The 20848-nt window shown below is 33.3% G+C and overlaps 2 protein-coding genes across 10 annotated transcripts in view; one reads left to right on the top strand and one right to left on the bottom strand.

Annotated features, from left to right (window-relative positions):
- The first annotated feature begins 66 nt into the window (after window positions 1-66).
- LOC137249303 (protein MMS22-like) lies at window positions 67-16517 on the top strand. Of its 6 annotated transcripts, none has more exons than XR_010952324.1 (4): window positions 67-806; window positions 875-1506; window positions 2088-10851; window positions 10959-16517. XR_010952324.1 is itself a non-coding variant. In XM_067780640.1 (4 exons), the coding sequence occupies exons 2-4, from the start codon at window positions 574-576 to the stop codon at window positions 4574-4576; spliced, it is 3354 nt and encodes a 1117-aa protein (XP_067636741.1). In that variant the 5' UTR covers window positions 67-391; window positions 494-573; the 3' UTR covers window positions 4577-16517. The 6 variants fall into 6 exon arrangements, 3 of the variants coding, with proteins under 3 accessions (XP_067636741.1, XP_067636740.1, XP_067636742.1); XR_010952326.1 differs by having other exon boundaries at window positions 2088-13173; window positions 13343-16517; XR_010952325.1 differs by having other exon boundaries at window positions 2088-13553; window positions 13608-16517.
- The window catches only part of mbt (serine/threonine-protein kinase PAK mbt), a 39593-nt gene continuing 31235 nt past the window's right edge, over window positions 12491-20848 (bottom strand). For 3 of the 4 annotated variants that reach the window (XM_067780642.1, XM_067780643.1, XM_067780644.1), the window contains 3 exons: window positions 20295-20415; window positions 19964-20235; window positions 15530-18440 (listed from right to left, as the gene is read on the bottom strand). In XM_067780642.1, coding sequence (XP_067636743.1) covers window positions 17967-18440; window positions 19964-20235; window positions 20295-20415 — 867 coding nt within the window. In that variant the 3' untranslated portion in view covers window positions 15530-17966. Of the gene's footprint in view, window positions 13716-15529; window positions 18441-19963; window positions 20236-20294; window positions 20416-20848 lie in introns of those variants that run through there. The other variant, XM_067780645.1, reaches the window with a different exon arrangement.

The raw sequence follows: 20848 nt of genomic DNA, 5'->3' as shown, positions 1-20848 counted from the left end.
TTCTACCAAGATAAAAAGATATTGTTGCGGAGCTGGCAACACTATTCACCACCTTCATATGTTTTCGTTCGTTTAATTGCAACAACGAAAAAAGCGACAATAGTACCGACGGGTTTTCCGCGAATAACTTTTAAACGAGATAAATGATATAGTTTCTGCCTATCACATTTCACGTGTGCCAAAATTTCACGACATCTGCTTTTCAAGTCTCTCAATGATCCAGAGCATTCCCGTGAGAATTGAGCGTGAGCCGGAGCTGTAAAACTCACTGGAAGACATCATTAGTTTTATTCTTAATGGCCTGGATTGTTCATTGAAACGCCCTTATTGAGTAAATACTACACACCATTGAACAAATCCAAGGTTGAGCGCCAAAATTTGTGCATATTTGGTAAATATTTACCTTATTGCTGAGTTGTCTATTTTAGACGCCTTTTAAATAATTAATGCAGCAAAATTTTGCTTCTAATGGACTTCGACTTATTCAACCTAGACGAGGATGATGAATTAATAACTACAGCATGCTTGGAGGCTACACAACGAGATCAACAACTGCCGTCACAACAAACACAAATGCTCGATGGCAGAATAGGGGAAACCGTGCTGCCGGAACTCCAATGCAGCGGTGAAGATACTACACACTCCCAATTGGCAGCAGAAGGGTTTTTAAAATGTGGTTTTATGTTGAATAAACCTGAAAATGACTGGCGACAATTATTCGAACAAGTAGTTTTAACAGATTTCGATTTTAATGTGCAGAATATGCATGCACATGATACGGTAGAGTTCCTCTGCGGTAAAGCTTGGTAATTAGTATTTTTTGTTGTCATAAGAAACTAGTTCTAGTAACACAAATCTTTTTTCTTCCCACCAGCATGCATATACAACATTTGTGGATGAGTGTGCGTCAACCGCTTAACCCTACCGAATCGGTGCCAAGTTACTACCAAAGGCGGCAACAAGTTACACATTTACTTTATTTACTACTATATGACACAACCATTGAGAAATGGCCTTTGGTGCGTTCCAATTTGGATAACATACGACGTTTATTGAGTCGCTTAACAGACATGGACACTTGGAAGCTCATATACTTTGCCAATAGTTGTAAGGGCAATGAATGTAATGCTGCTGCCTATCATATGTTACATGGTTCCCTCGAATGGAAGCTTTTAGATTTATGTATTTTATATAAGTATGAATTGTTGAGTACTCCTATGCCGCTATTGGCAGTGGCTGATAGCAAGCACGATGATCACTTTTTATCTCTATTAGAACGCGTGTTTTATGATTTGATATCATGTTCATTACACTTGTATGCAAAAAAACGCCCAGCTGAACTGCTCTACAGCACACCCTTTCCCTGTACATGCATAAAAGAATGTTGGCTATATGTGCAGATTGCTTTGCAGAAATGGTTGCTTGGTTCACTTAGTTTAACGGGAGAACAAATCACATTTTGGCAAATGTTTAATGAAACGCTGAATAAATTGAAAACGAAAATGGGTGAGTTTGTTTAACGTCCAAAATTAAAAACGCTATCAAAAAACTGGCCCTAAGTTATAAAATTAGGGTTAGGTTAGGGGACTTAGAAAATACCCGCGGAAGGTATGCCTCTCGTAAAAGGCGACTAAATTGCCAAATTGATTCAAGGGGTTTGTAGAGCAACCCTCTCAAGGGGTTGCGAGCGCAATATATAGCTTCTCCAATCCAATTTGTCAACATCAGGTACCCGTGGCGAATCCTGTTTCTTTCACAGCCAAGGCTCTGGCGACCCAAGTTCCTTATTGATGTAGGGGGTGGGAGGGCGGGATGGCCTAGATGGTTTCATGTGGTCATACCAAATCATCCCCGAGATGGTCGGTCTAGTACCTTAATAGTGCTTGTTACCGGAACGTACCGGATCTGCATCCGGCAAAGGACCATCAACATTGATAACACTCCCCAAGGCCTTCGGGGAGTATCCTTATCGCTACAACAACAACACGCTTTTAAAAATAAGTTCATTATAATCAAAATGTATACAATGACCAAGAAAATATCTTCCATTGTAAAATATACATATATATTTCTTTTTCTTCCATCAGATAAATTCTCTTTGACCAACCTCACGTTCGCTGAATTTACAAACTGGCTAATGCATGCGCTGGTACGTCTCTTTGGCTATCGCACCAATGGACAATTTGTTGGCCCATCACATGAACGCGCAACTGCTGATACAGCTGAAAATTACGAAATGCTTGAACAGTGTACACAAGAATTTCTTAACAGTCAACCCAACGAGGAGCAGACGCGTGTCTACATTTGCCTACTCATGCCAACACTGCTGCATTGGTGGCGCCCACGTGTTACAATACCAGTGCTTCTATGGGAACATTTTCATAAACGACTTAATAACTCATTTTATGCTGCGGGGGCAGCGCCAAGTAATCTAGCGGTCGCTTGTGCCAACGGCAAAGCATATGTGGAACGCTATCGTACACTGCTCTTGAAAGAACAAGACGAATTGTCATTGACGTCACCCAATGCTAATTTAAGTAGTTATACGCTTTTTACGTTATTATTAGGTAAAAATTTGCGCTGCCTACATGCGTGCATTGCAACACGGCATCAAGCCCAAAAATTGCTCGGACGCATTTACACGAAATTTAGTGCTCAAAAATTTCTCGCTTTAAATGAAACGGGTATACATCATTTAATTGAATTATTTTTAGCGTTAGCGTTTTGCGGGGATTTCGAAGAGTTAGTGCCGAAGTTGAGTATCAAACTTCTTACTATTGCTTTGGATAAAATTCCAGCTGTACGCCAAATTGCGGTTACTAAAGGTCATATGGCATTACTTATACTGTATTCTGAAAGAAATTGTGATTGTTCAGAATACGTTAAAAAGCTGTTGCAGCAACTTAGCGCTGTAAATAACGATTTGGCTGTATCGAAAGTGGTAGCGGATGCGCTTTTAGACATATTTATGCAAGCAGATGATTTTCGACGAGGCGAGCATTTACTTATTGATGCATGGTTACCAAATTTTCTACAAACTTGCACGCCAGTGGAACAGGAACGAAGCTTGGAGGCGCTACATTTAATATTCGTTAAACTGCAGCGTAATGATATGTCCGATTCTAATGGGGAACTATTTCGTGCACTCAATACGCATGTGCTGCCATTTGTTAAACAACAATTTGCTAGTGGTTATAGTCAATGGCTACCACAGCTAGCAGCTGATTTTTGTACCATGCCGCAGGATACACAAGCATTTCAAAAATTATTTTCCTGTTTTATTGAGGCGCCAGTAGCATCACGACAGGCGCTACCGCAATTTCTGAATAAAGTGCTACAAAACGAACGTTGTGTGCCATTAATTGAATCGAATGTGGTTATACATATATGGCTGAAAAGTTTAGTACAATTGACTGCTTTGAACGAGGATGTGGTGCATTTGACGCGTTTTGTTGTCCAATTGACGGACTTTCGTATGGTGACCGATGATTTGCATGCAGCAGAGTTGTTGCAGGCAAAGGAACCACTTTGTGTTTTTATAGCGGCTGTTGGCAAGCATTTTGACGCATGCGTGGTAGGCGACGGTCCACAACAACAACAACGTTTTCGCATTGCGGATAATTTGAATGCATATCTAAGAAATTTTGACAAATGGTTACAAGCTGATCTTAAGCAAGAACGTACTGAAGTAGCGTTTCGATTTTATAGTTTTCTAGCCATAGTTATTTACAATTGTATACACATCGTCTATACTAAGTCCAAAGTTAACTGCTTTTTTCATGTTGTCATGACACGTTTTGTATTGCCCACCAATGTACAAATGGGTAAAGCCCCTGATATTAAGTTGACGCAACTAATACATAAAATTTGGCCGGTTCTTGTGCAGGGCATTGGTCGTTTGAATTTTAAAGCGGATCCATACATTAATAAAACACTCACCGATCTAATACAGAAATGGACGCCGCATTTTAAAATTTCACCCAGCTCAAAAGTTGTAGCACGTCCCTTCGTTAGCTGTCTGCAAAGCGATAACGCAGAATTGTCTTTGTTCGTTTTCGAAAAATTAACCACACTCTTTTTGGCTATACAACGCCGTCAAGCCGATCCAAATGCTTGCCTTGTAATAACAATTTTTCAAGAAGTAGTCGATTCAATTGCTGCCAATAATAGCTCGCTAGATTTACAAGCATTACGTTTGGAGACTTTTATGAAAGCCACCTCGTTACTTATGCTCGAACATATTATGATGGTGGATGAAGTGGTACCTAGTCGTGTTTTATTGCTTGACTTATTTAAACGTATTGTAAATTGTTCCATTTATAAATGTACAGCTTCGTCTGCAGCACTGCTTGCTGAACATTTGCGTTTGCTGACTAAAAAACATTTGCCGTATTATACATTTTTTCTTTTTGAATTGTTGCAACGTTTGGCGCAATTTACGCCAGAGACAATTCTACAAATTATGGAATTTTTAGTTGCAGAAGTACGCGTCGTGGAGCAAAAACGTGGAGCTGGTGAGGATAATCGTATGAGAGGATGTCTGCAAAAATTGCAGCAATATTTAAAAGGTGGTTAAGTCGATTTTTTTGATGTTTTTCGTATTTACAAATGCTTTAACATAATTTTTATTATTCATATATGTTACACGGTTTCCGACTGTATATGTTTGTCTATAGTTTTAGACTAAGTTCTTGATATATAAGAAAAAAATGTTTTAATTTCGAATATAAGCCAATATTTTCTTTTGTTTTTAAGTTACACCGTCCGCTATTCAATTTAATCGAAATGAAAAATTTATTTGTAATGTTTTTGTTGGTCAAATATGTTATAATCGATTGACGATAAATTTCCGAGGTACATGGTTTCAATTCAATTTGTACTTTTCTAATTTCGAAAATATTATTTGGAAATAATGAAGAAAATTATAAAACCTCTGGAAAAACCGGGCTTAAATTTCGAATTTTCGTGCATCCAAAATAGACATAAATATAAGTAAAACAGTTACGCAATAGTTACGAAATTGTTAATATGGCATATAATAACTCCAAATCAATGAATGCAACAAACTTCGAATTTGCAAAAGATAAAAATAAATTATAAATCGAGGGAAAATTTCGAGTTTTTGTATATTTAAAATTCTGTACCAAAAAGTTATTGAATAAATGTTTGGTGTCCTAATAATAGTCGCACTTATAATTTTCCGGTCCCGGAACCACTTTAGGTGCTGCCAAACACGAAAATGAAAGTTTATAGCTTGAATAATTAAAACTTTTTACTCTAAAGTTTGCTTTCTCTAAATATTTAAAATGTTTTTATTTAATTCAAAATATTTGAAAGATAATTTATGCCACATATGCTCTGCCGAAGGTTCTGCGCTCAAATCCCTGACAAAACAATATCGAACATTTAAAACCAAGTTTTGACAATTAGAAAAAAGTTTTTCTAAGCGGGTTCGCCCCTCGGCAGCGGATCGTTTAAAATAAAATAAAAAACACTTGGCGCGATTTACTTCCGAACAGAATCGCAACTGGTACAGTACCTAGTTAGTCGGTAAATACACTTCGTTTTGTGACGTCGTCGCGTCAAGTTCGGTTTTCCCCACAACTCAACCGTGTGTTATTAAGGGACTCTACTCACGCGGTTTGAGAATAAAATGGCGGATAGTGCGGAAGTCGAAATGACAAAAATTTAATTAAAAATACTTACGAATTGTGCGCGTTATCAGTTCATCGTAAAAATATGCAAATTGTGCAAAGAAAGATTAATTTGGTTTGCTAAAATGAGCATTTGTGGCCATAAATTAAAACGGTATATTTATTATTCCCGACGCGTTTCGACGTTACCTTACGCCATCTTCTTTGGGGATCTGTTTAATGTTAAGTATATAAAATTAAATACATTAAACTTTATTTTAGGATATCTAACAATAAACATAAAACTGGCACATCACTTAACACTTATTTAGCTACTTACATTAATATTCAAATTAATAGTTATTTATTTCATTGTAGGTACGTCGTTGAAAATTTATTTATTTATTTATTTAGTCTAGTAACAAATGTTTAGTACAGACACTTATGACTAAATTACAGAGACCAGCTTATATTAAGCTATGGAGAACACTAGCAAAAAGAATTTATATTATTACAGATTAAGTAATTTTTTAGTTTAAGTTGAAAAGCGTATTTTGAGTCGGAGAAATCAATATCCAAAACACTTGAGAAGCAATTAATTTCTGATAGGCCTCTGTTAATAGGCGCTTTTGAGTTATAAACAGGTCTACTCAGCCCTATGAAAAAGATTTCAAAGTGTCGGAGGTTTCTACAGCGAGTATTTAAGCATAGTCTTTCAAGAAGCAACGCGCAGTCAGTTTTTCCCGTGAAAAGATCGAAAATGAACAACGAGGCCAAAAGAATTCTGCGATTGTTTAGAGATAGTAATGATATTAGTTGGCATCGAGACTCATAAGACGGGATCGGTTCAGAGAAACGTAATGAAATAAGCGCGAAGCGCATAAAGATTTTTTGAACCCGCTCCAGGCGGTTGATGTGAACTGTGTGGTAGGTGTAAGGTGTTGTGATAGACCGGTCGACGTTTTTTTGTTTTCTGCATCTTTCTTATGTTCATTAATTCTTATACATAGTTGCCGTTTTGTTGTACCGATGTAACATTTGTTACATTTTTCGTTTTCGTTACCATTGCAAGTTATTTTGTAAACAACATCTGTTTGTTCTTCTTTTGTAATTGGGTCTTTTGTTCTAGTGAACATTTTTTTGAGCGTGTTATTTGGTTTATGCGCGAAATTAATGTTTTTGTTATTTATAGTTTTATGTAATATTTCATTTTCTGTAAGGCCCGGGATGTAATTTACGCCGATATATTTCTTGTTCGTATTATCTTGTTGTGTGTTGTTATCTTTTTGGTGAACTCTGTTCACCGTATTTTGGATGAGTCTATCCGTAAGAGAACTTGGATAGCTATTTTTAAATAGAATTTTCTTTATCTGTTTAATGTTATCCGTCAAGAAATCTTCATTGCTAAGTTATATTACTTTTCTTATTAAATTTGTTGTTGTGTGGATTTTTTGTTTCCATGGATGGTTTGAGTGGTAATTTATTAATCGTCCCGAGGCAATGGATTTTGCGTACCAATTCATTAGTAAATTTTTATTTTTTCTACTCACTTCTACATCTAGGAAGGCTAATTTGTTGTCTTTTTCCGTTTCAATCGTGTATTTTATATTCGTGAGTTGAGAATTTATTGTGTTTAATATTTCTTCCGCGTCCTTAGATTTGATTATTGCGAATACATCATCTACATACTTGATGTATTTGATGTATATGTCCTTTTTCTTCAATTCAGCTATGCTGTCGTCAAGAATTTTGTCTAGTACTATATCCGCTATAGTTGGCGATAGTGGATTTCCCATTGGCATCCCGTAGGTTTGTTGATACAGTTTTGAATTGTACATGAAATAATTGTTTTCTCGCAGGCAAAATTCTAGTATGGTTTGAATTGTTTCTTTGAAATATTTGTATGTCTTTCCAACTGCGTCCATTCTTTCATTATCGTATGTATTGCTATGTGTGTGGGAATGTTTGTAAAAAGTGAAATTACGTCAAATGATATAAGTATTTCGTCATCGTCAATATTAATATTTTTCAATCTTTCTTTTAATTGGAACGCATTTTTTACATTGTAATCATCAGATATTAAGTTTTTCAGTATGGCACCGGTATGTTTAGCTAACCTGTAGCAAGGTACTTTCGTAGATGATGAGATCGGTCGCAGTGGCATGTTATCTTTATGGATTTTTGGTAGACCATATAATCTGGGCGCGACAGCCGCAGTACATGATAGTTGAAATTTTCCTCTCTTACATTAATTTTATTTTCTTTGTATAGCTCGTTAACGATGGTATTGTTTTTCCTCATTAGTTGTTGCGTTGGATCCTTCCTAATTATTTTGTAGACTTTCCTGTCGCTTAGTAAGTCTGTCATTTTTTCCTCGTACTCGGTTTTATTCATTAATACCGTTTTGTTACCGTTATCCCCCTGTGTCAGTACTATTTTGTCCTTGTGTTGACGTAAAAACTTCTTTGTGTCTTCGAAATTCCTCATAATTAGCTTATCTTTGGGGTTCTGGTTGCTTCGTCTTATTGCGTCCTTACTTTTTTCATCTTCGATCTCATGTAAACCTTGTTCCAGCTGCGCGATAAGATGTATTGGAGAAAAATTATCTTTTGTGACCGGTAATGCAAACTTTGTGCCAAGCGAGAGTAATAAGCAGCTTTCTTGAGGTACGTCGATATTCGTTTTGTTAATGAACCAGTCCTCGTTGCATCTTATGCCAAATTTGTCGATGTTTTTTGTTATTTGTGTTTGGATCTTCTTTAGGTGTGTTCTTTCCGTGGCGTTGACGAAGTATTTTGTGAAATGTTTTTGTTTTTCTACAATATTATCATAGTCGTGTTCATTTAATTTATGTTTTAGTGTATTTGTTACGTATTTTAATTCGTCTTCAATTATTTTAATGTTTATATTAGTTTCCTTAATTTCAAGGTTTAATATTTTTAGTAGAAAACCGGTTTCCAATTTTTGTAGTTGGGTTCGGGTGGACTGGTATTTAAAGGAGTTTGCTAAGAATCTAATTTTACCTCGTAAGTGTGGTGGTGTGATGCCGTAGCTCTTGCATTTGAGCAGAAATTTAAGCCTTTCTTTTTGTTTCGCAATATTTTTTGATTTTTTGTTAAATTTATTAGTATTGTGTTGTATTTCTTCATTGTATTTAGTTTTGATGTGCCGCAAGAAATGTTGTGAAATGTGTGTTACATACGATAATGAAACAATGGACGCAGTTGGAAAGACATACAAATATTTCAAAGAAACAATTCCAAACCATACTAGAATTTTGCCTGCGAGAAAACAATTATTTCATGTACAATTCAAAACTGTATCAACAAACCTACGGGATGCCAATGGGAAATCCACTATCGCCAACTATAGCGGATATAGTACTAGACAAAATTCTTGACGACAGCAAAGCTGAATTGAAGAAAAGGACATATACATCAAATACATCAACAAGTATGTAGATGATGTATTCGCAATAATCAAATCCAAGGACGCGGAAGAAATATTAAACACATTAAATTCTCAACTCACGAGTATAAAATTCACGATTGAATTGATGTAGAAGTGAGTAGAAAAAATAAAAATTTACTAATGAATTGGTACGCAAAATCCATTGCCTCGGGACGATTAATAAATTACCACTCAAACCATCCATGGAAACAAAAAATCAACACAACAACAAATTTAATAAGAAAAGTAATATTACTTAGCAATGAAGATTTCTTGACGGATAACATTAAACAGATAAAAAAATTATATTTAAAAATAGCTATCCAAGTTCTCTTACGGATAGACTCATCCAAAATCCGGTGAACAGAGTTCACCAAAAAGATAACAACACACAACAAGATAATACGAACAAGAAATATATCGGCGTAAATTACATCCCGGGCCTTACAGAAAATGAAATATTACATAAAACTATAAATAACAAAAACATTAATTTCGCGCATAAACCAAATAACACGCTCAAAAAAATTTTCACTAGAACAAAAGACCCAATTACAAAAGAAGAACAAACAGATGTTGTTTGCAAAATAACTTGCAATGGTAACGAAAACGAAAAATGTAACAAATGTTACATCGGTACAACAAAACGGCAACTAGGTATAAGAATTAATGAACATAAGAAAGATGCAGAAAACAAAAAAACGTCGACTGGTCTAGCACAACACCTTACAAAGAGCAAACACGTAGCGGATTTCTCAAATGTTAAAATTTTAGACATTGAACGGAGAGAGAAAACGAGAATGACGCTGGAAAGTATACGCATTCAACAACAACTACAAAACGCGATGAACTGCAAAGAAGATTTTGACAACATAAGTTACGTTCCATTGAGACTTGAGCGAGATACGGATAGAAATTTAACATGCAAATGCAACAACAACGTTGTGATCCTGATATTTATCTGGTTCAATTTCTGATCCGTATAGCAGTTCTGTTCGTTTCGTTTTCTGTAGTAGATTTTTTGACAGCTAACCACTTTTGAGTTGGTAGCACTCATGGCTCAACTATATGGTTGGTTCATCTCTACAGCAACAACATACATTTGTTCACATTGCCAAAATCAGAGTGTTGCTGTTAGACGAATGGAATGGAATGAAAACATAAAACTTAGCAGCATTTGTATGTAGTAAGAAAATGTTGTAAATTCGTTGGTTTCATTTTAAGTTTGCCATCTCCTTCTGACAATCCCTACTACAGTGAAATGAAAAAAATAAAATCAGCTGGTGAGATGAGCCAACCATATAGTTGAGCCATTGTAGCACTGAACTAAATATGTGTACATCTGTGTATACATAAAAGAATTCGCCATATTTAAAAGCAAAAACACTGAAAGAGCAAACAACTTGAAGATGATGTAAGGAAAATAAATAGTTTGCTTACGTGCGAAATTATTTAAATGTCAATAATTCTATCAGTATCTTAAAATTTTGTGTACGTTTCTTCTTATTTTCAACAAAACAGATGTTTTATATTAGTGCTGCCAGTTCTCATAAAGTTGATCCAGATCGTTCCAATGAGATTTGAGCCAGAGCCAGAGCTCGATAAACCAATGGAACGGCCCTATAAGCAGCGCCTACTCAGCTGTTATACAGAGATGCAAGAGAATGTAAAAAATAAACAAATGTCATTTTAATGTACCTATGTTAATAATGTTGTGCAAAAATTATATTAGTACCTGAAATAAATAACTATTAATGTGAATATTAATGTAAGTAGCTAAATAAGTTTTAAGTGATGTGCCAGTTTTAAGTTTATTGTTAGATATCCTAAAATAAAGTTTAATGTATTTAATTTTATATACTTAACATTAAACAGATCCCCAAAGAAGAAGACGTAAGGTAACGTCGAAACGCGTCGGGAATAACAAATATACCCTGTTTTAATTTATGGCCACAAATGCTCATTTTAGCAAACCAAATATTTATAAATTGGCCCAAACAACATAAGAAAGATTCATTTGCTATCGGGCAAAAATCCTAAAAAACATTAAAATAAAAATATGCACTTTGTGCAAAAATATACATATAATTGCTATCGGGCATAATCAAATTTAACATTAATATGTTAATAAATTCATGCAACATATAAACAAATTTAAAAGAAATAAAAGCATATAAGTAAAACTTTCGTTTTACACATATATATAACTTTTATGATACCATCAAGTGCAATAAACGGAACATGTAACGTGATAGAGAATACCGTATATAAAAATTACAAAAATACATATAACTGCACCGAGGACAAATAACGGGATAGAAAATATCCTCATATTTTAATGTACAGTCATGTACACATGACTAAGGTGAATATAATTTCTATAAAATTTAACATTAAATACGAGGGAAATCCTTTTACAAAAATAATAAAATTGAAAAATAATTACCATAATTTAATTTATAATTAACAACTAAAGACAAATTGAATATAACCTGGCGTGGTGCCATGAAAAAACCCAATCAAATTGAAAATAAATTGAAAATAACCTGGCGTGGGACATTTTAAATACCATTTTACAAAGCACGGATATTTGAAATTGAAATAGACACACACATGGAAAAAAATATTAAATATATGAAATGGGAAAATAAGACACCACATGGCAATGTCGGGAGGACTTTAAGGCTTCAATTATTAAAAATCTAAATAAATAAACATGTTACCACAAACTGCACTAGCGATGATTTAGCACAACAATTTGTCACATTAATATTTCTATAACAATTGGAGGATCTCTGCTTGTCACATTAATATTTCTATAACAATTGGAGTATGTCTGCTGCTAATGGCTTGGGCATGTTGGGGGTACCACTTGGCATGTTTGTTATTGTAGGAAATGGACATTAGATATTTACATAAATAAAACAAATCATCACATTTGGAACTAATTGGATTAATTAACACATATGGTGGCATGTCATACGGAGCTACAAAACTTGACTAAAATTAAATCTTTTTCAACATAATTTTTGGATACATGAGTACATGAGTAACCACAAATAAGAGATGCTATACACATTGAAATTATGGAGACATACATATGGATTATTCACATGGTGAAATCATAAGTGACGTTAATCTTTGTAATACTTTGTTTACAATCTATATTTTTACAAAAAAACAAAAAAAAAAAAACTCACTACATTTTGCAATAGATGGATGGGAGAGAAAATAGTAAGCTGTAACTTAAAGCTACTATATAAATGTATATAAAAATTCATGAACAGAGCAAACATAGTAATACTGACACAGAAATATAATTCACGAGGAATTACAAATCTTGAAAAAGCACATGGCAGCAAGCCATATATTACTTAACATTTACAAGAAAACATCTTTGTGCTACGGGTTTTTACTTTTGACATGTGGCAGTTGCTTAGGCAAGTCTAAATGTTGCACGTATATTACCTTTATACGTTTGTTAACCTGGCGATTTAAGAGGCAAATTAAGGGTCCTTTTGCCATCTTTTGGAATTGAAAGATTCAATTCCTAAAACAAAAAAAAAAAGTCGGTAAATAGTACTTTTGTGTGCTTTTGTAATATGGATACAAATTAAATTCGAAATTTATGTCCTTGAAGGAAAAACAATTGAATATACTAAACTATATATGTATGTATTTTGTGTTTATTCGATGTCACGTATATGTAGTATGTATATTGGTTATTTATATATGTATGTATATGTATATGGGTGTTTCCGTATAATTGTGAATAAAGAGCAAATATGTGAACGTTTGTTTAGGAACATTTTATAGATGTCAAAGCCACATATGTTCTCCTCTACGAAACAAGCACCCCTATTCTGCATTTCGACGGAATCGTAATGAGAAGAGGAAGAGCAAATGATTTTTCGAAATCAGCTGTTTGTACGGAATGTGTGAACATTGAAACAAAATAAATTAAAGAAGATTTGAAAAAAAACATTGAAAAACGTTTATATTTTATTATCCACGCCATTTTGTACAAAAAAAAGCAATAGAATATATTGCCGCAGTGTTATATTTTTTTGAGTGAAGTGCTTTCATAATTGTAAGTGTGCTTTTGTCGTTCTTTTGGCTAATTCCCTGCCGTGGTCACCAAGTTTTGTTAAAACGAATTCCTGCACGAATAAAGTTGAAATTTTCTGAATTTTATGGACGTTAATTTCATTGCCTTGGCCTAAAATACTTCATAAAGATTTATTTATTCTTTCCGCAAGAATTGTTTACGTATTCGCTTCACCTTCCTCTACTCCGGCAGCTTGCTTTGGCATATAACTGGACCCAACCAACAGACACAAATTATAGCTGTCTATTATAAGGGAATCAATAGCCGCTGCATTATTTGTGGAGTTGGAAAAAAACGCATACGAGAATGGAAAGGCAAATATAGCGAGATTTGTGTAATCCATTTGAGATGAGTGACGAATTGTAAGAAATTGAACTTAAAAGTTGTAAAGTTTAATGACTTGTTTTCTTATTTAGGTTTTTAAAAAAACTTTCGACTTAATAAGGATGCTTTCAAGTATATGTTAGATACTTTTGCGGGACAAATACGACCAAGGACTTCGACATCGACATGTTGGTTTTGACCTGGAAACATACGAAAAACAATCATCATGAAGCTTTTACGTTTCTTAACAAGTTTTCTTTACATTTTTGTTAAAATTCTGTTATAAATTAATAAAAAAATGAAAAGAACATATTTTTCCGCCAACAAATTTGCAACTTAGAAAAACGGAACTACGATCGAAATGCAGAATACACAAAATCGAACGATTCGAAGTTGAATCGAAAGAGATTGGAACACAGAATACCAAAATTGCCAAATCGAAAAAATTCCGATCCAAGTCGAAATTCAGAATACGGCTGAAGATATTGTACAATTATTTGGCGTATAGCGAGGATATTAAATACTAATCAAATGTACTAAGTTAGTAGAATTTTTTTTTTCGAACAAGTTTCAACAAATTGTCCTTAGTATACTTATAAACATATAAAATAATGAGAAGATCTATATATTTGCTTAGCACAAACTATGGTCCGTCAAACCAATAGCAAAATATGTTTTCAAAGTATGTGATATTTTGCAAGCTTTCGGACGCATTTTATATTTCAAGTTTTAGAAACTAAGCAGTGGTTTCACATGTAAAAATTTCAACATTTAGCGGCATATAGAGTTATCTTTATGGTCTCGTAATTTGTTTTTCGAGAAGCATTAGCAGTGGAGGTTGTAAGAATTTCAAAAACTTGAACTTCCGAACGCTTATGGAAAATTTTCTGTTATTTCTTTTATAATTTATTTCAAAAAGATTTTCCCATATTGGCTGCTGAGCGGAATTTCACCCTATCTCGGCTGCCGTTTCGAAAGCGCTCTGAAATAGAGCGTTTTTGAAACTACAGTCGAATAGCGTGATATTCCACTCAGCAGCCGATATCTGAGTTGTGAAGTTGCAAAAACTAATTTGCAAGAATTAATGCAATTTGCGAAATAACCTTGCACATATATAATAAAAAAATTTCTTTGTGTTGTTATATGCATTTAAAATTCATAGTTTGCTGCGAAAAAAGTGGAACGTACGAACGAGAACGCCCAAACAGGTTCAATTCGATTTTTCAACAACAAGAAATATCGCTACATAGATTAAATTGATGCAACTTGAATTCTTATATATTCCTTTAAGAATAATCCCTAGAACATTTTCATGCAGCATGGCCCATTTTTAAGAAAATATTATGTCAACTCAGATATGAGGTACGTTTTGGGAACGTTTGAACAATTTTATCCATAAAAAAGTTGTGTATCGTTTTGCAAAAAAAATAATTTGTAATTGGCTTGGATAGATGTCGTAGAAAGTGATTTAAAACAAAAGAAAATGTTCGAATGTTCTAATGTTCTAATCCAATGCCTAATACTATTTTTATACCCAAAAAAGTGAACCAAAATTGAATGTCCGTAACGTTGGAAACACCCATATGTGAAAGTATTTTATGACTTGGAATTCGATTTATATTACAATACGAACTATTTGTGTACTTTATGTAAACCATATATGTAACACTCCTATATTGCTACAAAAAGCTAAGTACATTCTCAAACATCAGAGTGGCGATATATTGCTGTTAAACGTTTTTGTTTTTGTATTCAATAATCGTATGTACCTAAATTTAAATTTTTTCTTGTCACACTTATGCTGCTACAAACACAAAAATTTTATAGGCTGTCTTGTTTTGATTTCGAATTCAAAACACATTGCGAGCATTTTCTATTAGCAATATATATGATGTAAACAAAAAAAAAATAAATCAATGATTTACAAAATGCATTTAATTCCTAAAATAAGGCGTACCAATAGAAGCATATTCCAAAACGCAAACGCGTTTATGATTTCTTAAAGAATACACAATTTTTAAATGTATTAGCATAATTTTGTTGTTTATAAGTATAATACACTTGTTTTAAGATCTAATTAAAACGTAATATATATATTTTTTGTTTAGTAGACAAAAACTAGTTTTTCATTTAAAGAAATGTGTATACATGTTTTTCCTAAATAGGAATATTACGATTAAGTTTTTTGGCCAATAATTGAGCAATGTCTAAGGAATGTTGCTTTAAGTGAAAACAGTTTTTTCAATAATTGATTTTTTTATGATTATATATAGCTACAAATTATAATCAAATTAAGTACAAAAAACAAAAACTATGCTGATTTTTAAAATAAATCCTACACTAAAACTGCTTTAAACGCTTTAGTTTTCCATAGACGAAACAACTTTCACGGTGAGAAAAGTGTATATATCAGCAGTAACCCCCAAAACCTGTAAATTGCATTTCTAATATTAGAAAAAATTATAAAATAAATACGAATTTTCGCATACGTCAAAATGACGTATGATGTAGGCTATCGATTGAATTTAAAAGTGGGAAACCGAAAATTTCGCCGGTTACACCTTTTCGTGCATACGATTTTTTTGGATAAGATACCTGATATTTTGCTTCTGCTTGCAAATCGAATATACATAAAACTTTTTATACTGGATTAAAAAAAGGGTGGTAAAAATTGGAAAATTAGTTAATGTTTCAGGTTATGGGGTCCATTATTATTATCTACTTTGAATTTATATACTTTCAATTTATAAAATTATTTTATCATGTACACTTTTGTTCATGAAAATTTTTGTATTTGAAATATATACATATTTTTTTGATTCTTTAAAAAAAATTGAAATCTTAGAATATTAAAAAAATAAAAATATAATAAAAAATTATTTCAATAAATAAAGAAGATTTTTAAAATAAATAGTTTAATCCAAACAAAATTTTCATTAACAAAAGATGATAAAATAATTTTATAAATTGAAAGTATATAAATTCAAAGTAGATACATAATAATGGACCCTATACAGGTTATACATCTTTTGAATATAAGCTTATAATTTTGATATACAACTTTTTACTTCACTTTGCTTTTATAAAGTATAATAAGGTTTTAGAAAATTATTAATTTGTTTTTTTATTATATTTTTACGCAAATTTATTAATTTACCTAAAAAAAAACAACAAGAGTTTGATGAAAAAGAACTTTCTAACTAATCCAGCCAGCGTAATCGAAAATTTTGAATCAAATTGGCAAAAAAAAAATTCATTGGCCTCTTTAACATAACAGAATATCAGAAACGAATGAATTAAAGTAACGATATTCTGAATTTAAAATTTGTTTCTCATTTTCGAAATTCAAGGAACTACTAAAAAGAAACAAGAAATGTTAAGTTAAAATCTTAAATAAAAAATTGTACATATGCGAAAAATTCCATGGTCCTTAACTTTTTTATATTGTGGTTACAAATTGTTTGTATCTGTTATTTTCGAATTTTTAATATTGCTTCATACTTTACATCTATAATTCTAATTTTTATATTCAACGTAAGTACATGATACAATTTCCTGTAAATTGATTCGATAATAAAAATGCTCAAATTCGGTTTTTTACGAGTTACAGGAAACAAGGAATTACGCAATTATATTCGAAACAGAATAGCTACCTAAAGTTATTAGCAGTAACCGAAAAAAGAATATTAAATTCGAAATATTAACTTTCGAGCTAAGCCCCTAAGCATAGGGACCCATCAAATACGTTTTGTAAAACGCCAAGTCTTATTATTATTCGAAAAAATTTTGCACTAATTAGGGATTCCGAATCGAGTTAAAGAGTAGGTTAAAAAGGTGTTTAGACCATACATTATTAAGAAAACCAGCGCCTTGACTATGTAGTTCTGTAGTCGAAAAGGTAATCTATGTGAAGACAATATATATATATATAGACACTATATATATATAGTTTGAATTCAAATTTACTATCGGTTAATCTATATAATAAGGTACTAGTATTTTTCCCTAACACCTGTGAATAATACAGTTTATTAAGGAAAGGGAACAACACCTAAAATCATAAATGAGAATTATTATTTAACAAAACTGGCAACAAAACAAATGCGTAAACGAAAAAATGCGCAGCGAAAATTACCCGTGACTTAAATGCCGCACGCCAATCTACGCTACTGCGCTGCTCACAAGAAAACATGAAACCGCAATTAGACACTAATTTCAAAATCTTTTAAAGCTAACGATATAAAGTACAATTACGATAGTTAAATATATTGGTAAACTTAAATAGTTGCGCGTGCGCATTTCGTTATGGTATACATACGTATGCATGTATGTCTGCACGTATATGTATGTGTATGTGTGATTTTGAGTTTATTATAGAACCTAGCTTAAATAAGTTATAGTTTATTTGCGTTTATACGATATTTGCCTTCTTTTTCAAAATTTATTTTCCATCAATTCTGTCTTGTATTACGCATCAACGGCACCAACAACGAAGGTGGTCCGGCTTGCCGTAAAAATGGGTGCGTCAATAGTTCAGCTGCTGTCGCACGTTGCGCTGGATCACGCACTAACATACGATCCAAGAATGACTGCAAACGTGGTGATACTTTGTGTGCATTCTTTAAATTCGGCGGTTGCATATCACGTATACGACGCATTGCTTGTAGTGGTGGTTCATTGAAGAATGGCGGCTCACCATCTACCATTTCAATAACCATAATACCAAGTGACCAGATATCTACTTCGGGACCGTACGGCAAACGAGATATTACTTCGGGTGACATCCAATACGGCGTGCCAACCAGTGATTTACGTTTCGGTAGCTCCTGTGAGACTTGCGCGCAAAAGCCGAAATCGGATAATTTGACACGACCATCGGCGGCCAAGAGTATGGAGTCGGATTTGATGTCGCGATGTATGACACCCTGTTTAAAAATATATACATACATACGTAGATTTTATATTTGAGTCAAGAAGTATTTTATAAAAAGGGGTTGTAAAAAGTATATGGCATACACGCATTGGAAATTAAAAGCATTTACGCCAACGCCAAATAATGTTAGCAAGAGTTACATTAAAAAAAACCTAAAAATCACATCAGAAGGAGCAAACAAATAATACATCAAAAATAGTGATCGAATTGACTAATCGTTTATGTCATGAAGGTTTTGGAATGTCCCTTGACATTAATACCTTGGCATCGAGTTAAGCTGAAGTAGTTAATGCTAAATGTTAAATTTCTGCGGACATGAGAAGAATTGAGCATTGGTAAAAAAACCTTGTTTACGGTTTTAGAAAAGAAAAGCCTTTTAAAACATGCAATTTTGTTTTTTAAGCTTTGTGAATAAAAACCGATCATTATCTCAGATTTAAAATCTTATTTCTAACATACAGATTTCAAAATTTTTCAATCAATTTTTATTAGAAATCTCAATTGAAGATTTGTGGGGAAGTTGAGTTGTATATGCTCGACAAAATTAAAAAAACAAACAATAACAATATGTGAAAAGAAAATTGAATTAATAATTGTTAATTAATTGTGTTAAAAAATTATAACCCTTTTTGGGTATAAAGTTTGTTAAATAAACCGATTTTCATAATAAATACAAGTTTGGACTCTAAAATAGATGATTTAAAACCGGCTTAAAACATAATTTTTCTGTCTTTTGGCATTTTTCTGTAAACAAAAAATCAAACATCTCATCTTGAAAATCACGTTTTTGAAATATTCGAAGTGTTGAATTCGATATGTAATGAAAGGTTCAAGCCCACAATATTTCTAAAAGCCATCGAACATATGTTAAAATTACATAGCGTGCAGCTTAAAGAACAAAATACATGTGCCGCAGTTTTGCCCACAGCGCTGCTAGCTTTGATGCTGCTTGTTTGTTGTGTGAACAGTGCTGCTTGATTGCTTCGTAGCACACTTGTAGTAATATTTACAGCGATTTATGTCAAATATTTGTTTAGTTTTTAAACGCACTAAATATATAAATTTGTTCATCCAAAATCAATTTTAAAATGCTTGCTGTTGTTGTATTAACGACAAAGACACTCCACGAGGTCTTTGGGAAGTGTTATCGATGTTGATGGTCCTTTGTCGGATATAGATCCGGTACGTTCAGGTAACAAAGCACCATTAAGGTACTAGCCCGACCATCACCCGAAAAAGTAAAAAATTAAAAAAAAAAAAATTGCACAAGTCTCGTATTCGTTGTAAAGTATTAAGTTTTTAGTAGTCTCCAATACAAAATTGTTTTTTTTCTTTGGAAATGTATTGATTTCGACGAAATTTGTTAAAAGTGGTTTGAAAACGCAATTTTCCTATATTACAGTGATTGAGGTGCTACATTTTCTTATTCCCAGTCTAGCTATTTGGTACGTATGTAGTACAATTTTTTTTTCTAATTATCTACTGTGCAAGGTACGCGAACGTGACCATACATACCTGTGAATGCAAATAGGCCAATGCTTTGAGACATTGCTTGCATACAGTCGCAATTTGTTCCTCATCCATGCGTGAATGTGTGACAATATCAGTGAGAGCGCCACCTTCCAAATATTCCATAACAACCCAAAGTTCATCATTTACAAGGAAGCTCGAGTAGGTTTCAACAATATTCGGGTGGTGATAGTCACGCATAATAACAACTTCGTTGAATAATAGTTCACGTCTTTGTTGTTTGCGTAGATCCATTTTTTTTACAGCCACTTGACGACCTATAATGTGAAAGAACATGTATAAATGTTTATTAATCGTATATGGATTATGGACTAACCTGTTGACTTGTCAGTGGCTATGCATACAGTGCCTGTTGAGCCTTCACCAATTTTCATGAAGTTGTCTAAGTTTTCACGTGGATCTCCAGCCGAAACAACCATTTGTAGGGCGGCGCGGAACTGCAATCACAGAAATTACGAATTCATTTACATTTAGTTCAACAGTTATTACTACTTTAATCATAGGTCAAAAACAAGAGTTCCAGCTTTTAATATTTTTAGTCAAATACAAAGTGAAATTTGAGTTTCGTTCCTTAAATGAAAACAAAAGTGAAATCTGGTTATTTCTTCCAGCCAGATATAAAGGTATTCAGGTTTTATTTGTTTTTATTTATTTATTTACTTAAATAACTTCAGGTCAAGGCGGCCGCCGTCGTGTGGTAGTAGCGTGCTTCGCCTACCACGAACGAAAAGTCTCGGTTCAACCCCGAGCAAAGTAATATCAAACATTTAAAGACAAGTTTCTTCAATAAGAAACAACTTTTTCTAAACGAGCTCGCCCATCGAAAGTGATTTGGCAAACACTCCGACTGTATTTCTGCCATGAAAAGCT

The sequence above is a fragment of the Eurosta solidaginis genome, chromosome 4 (assembly GCF_040869045.1).
Source record: "Eurosta solidaginis isolate ZX-2024a chromosome 4, ASM4086904v1, whole genome shotgun sequence".
Classification (NCBI taxonomy): Eukaryota; Metazoa; Arthropoda; class Insecta; order Diptera; family Tephritidae; genus Eurosta; species Eurosta solidaginis.
This window is presented reverse-complemented; position numbering and strand designations above follow the sequence as displayed.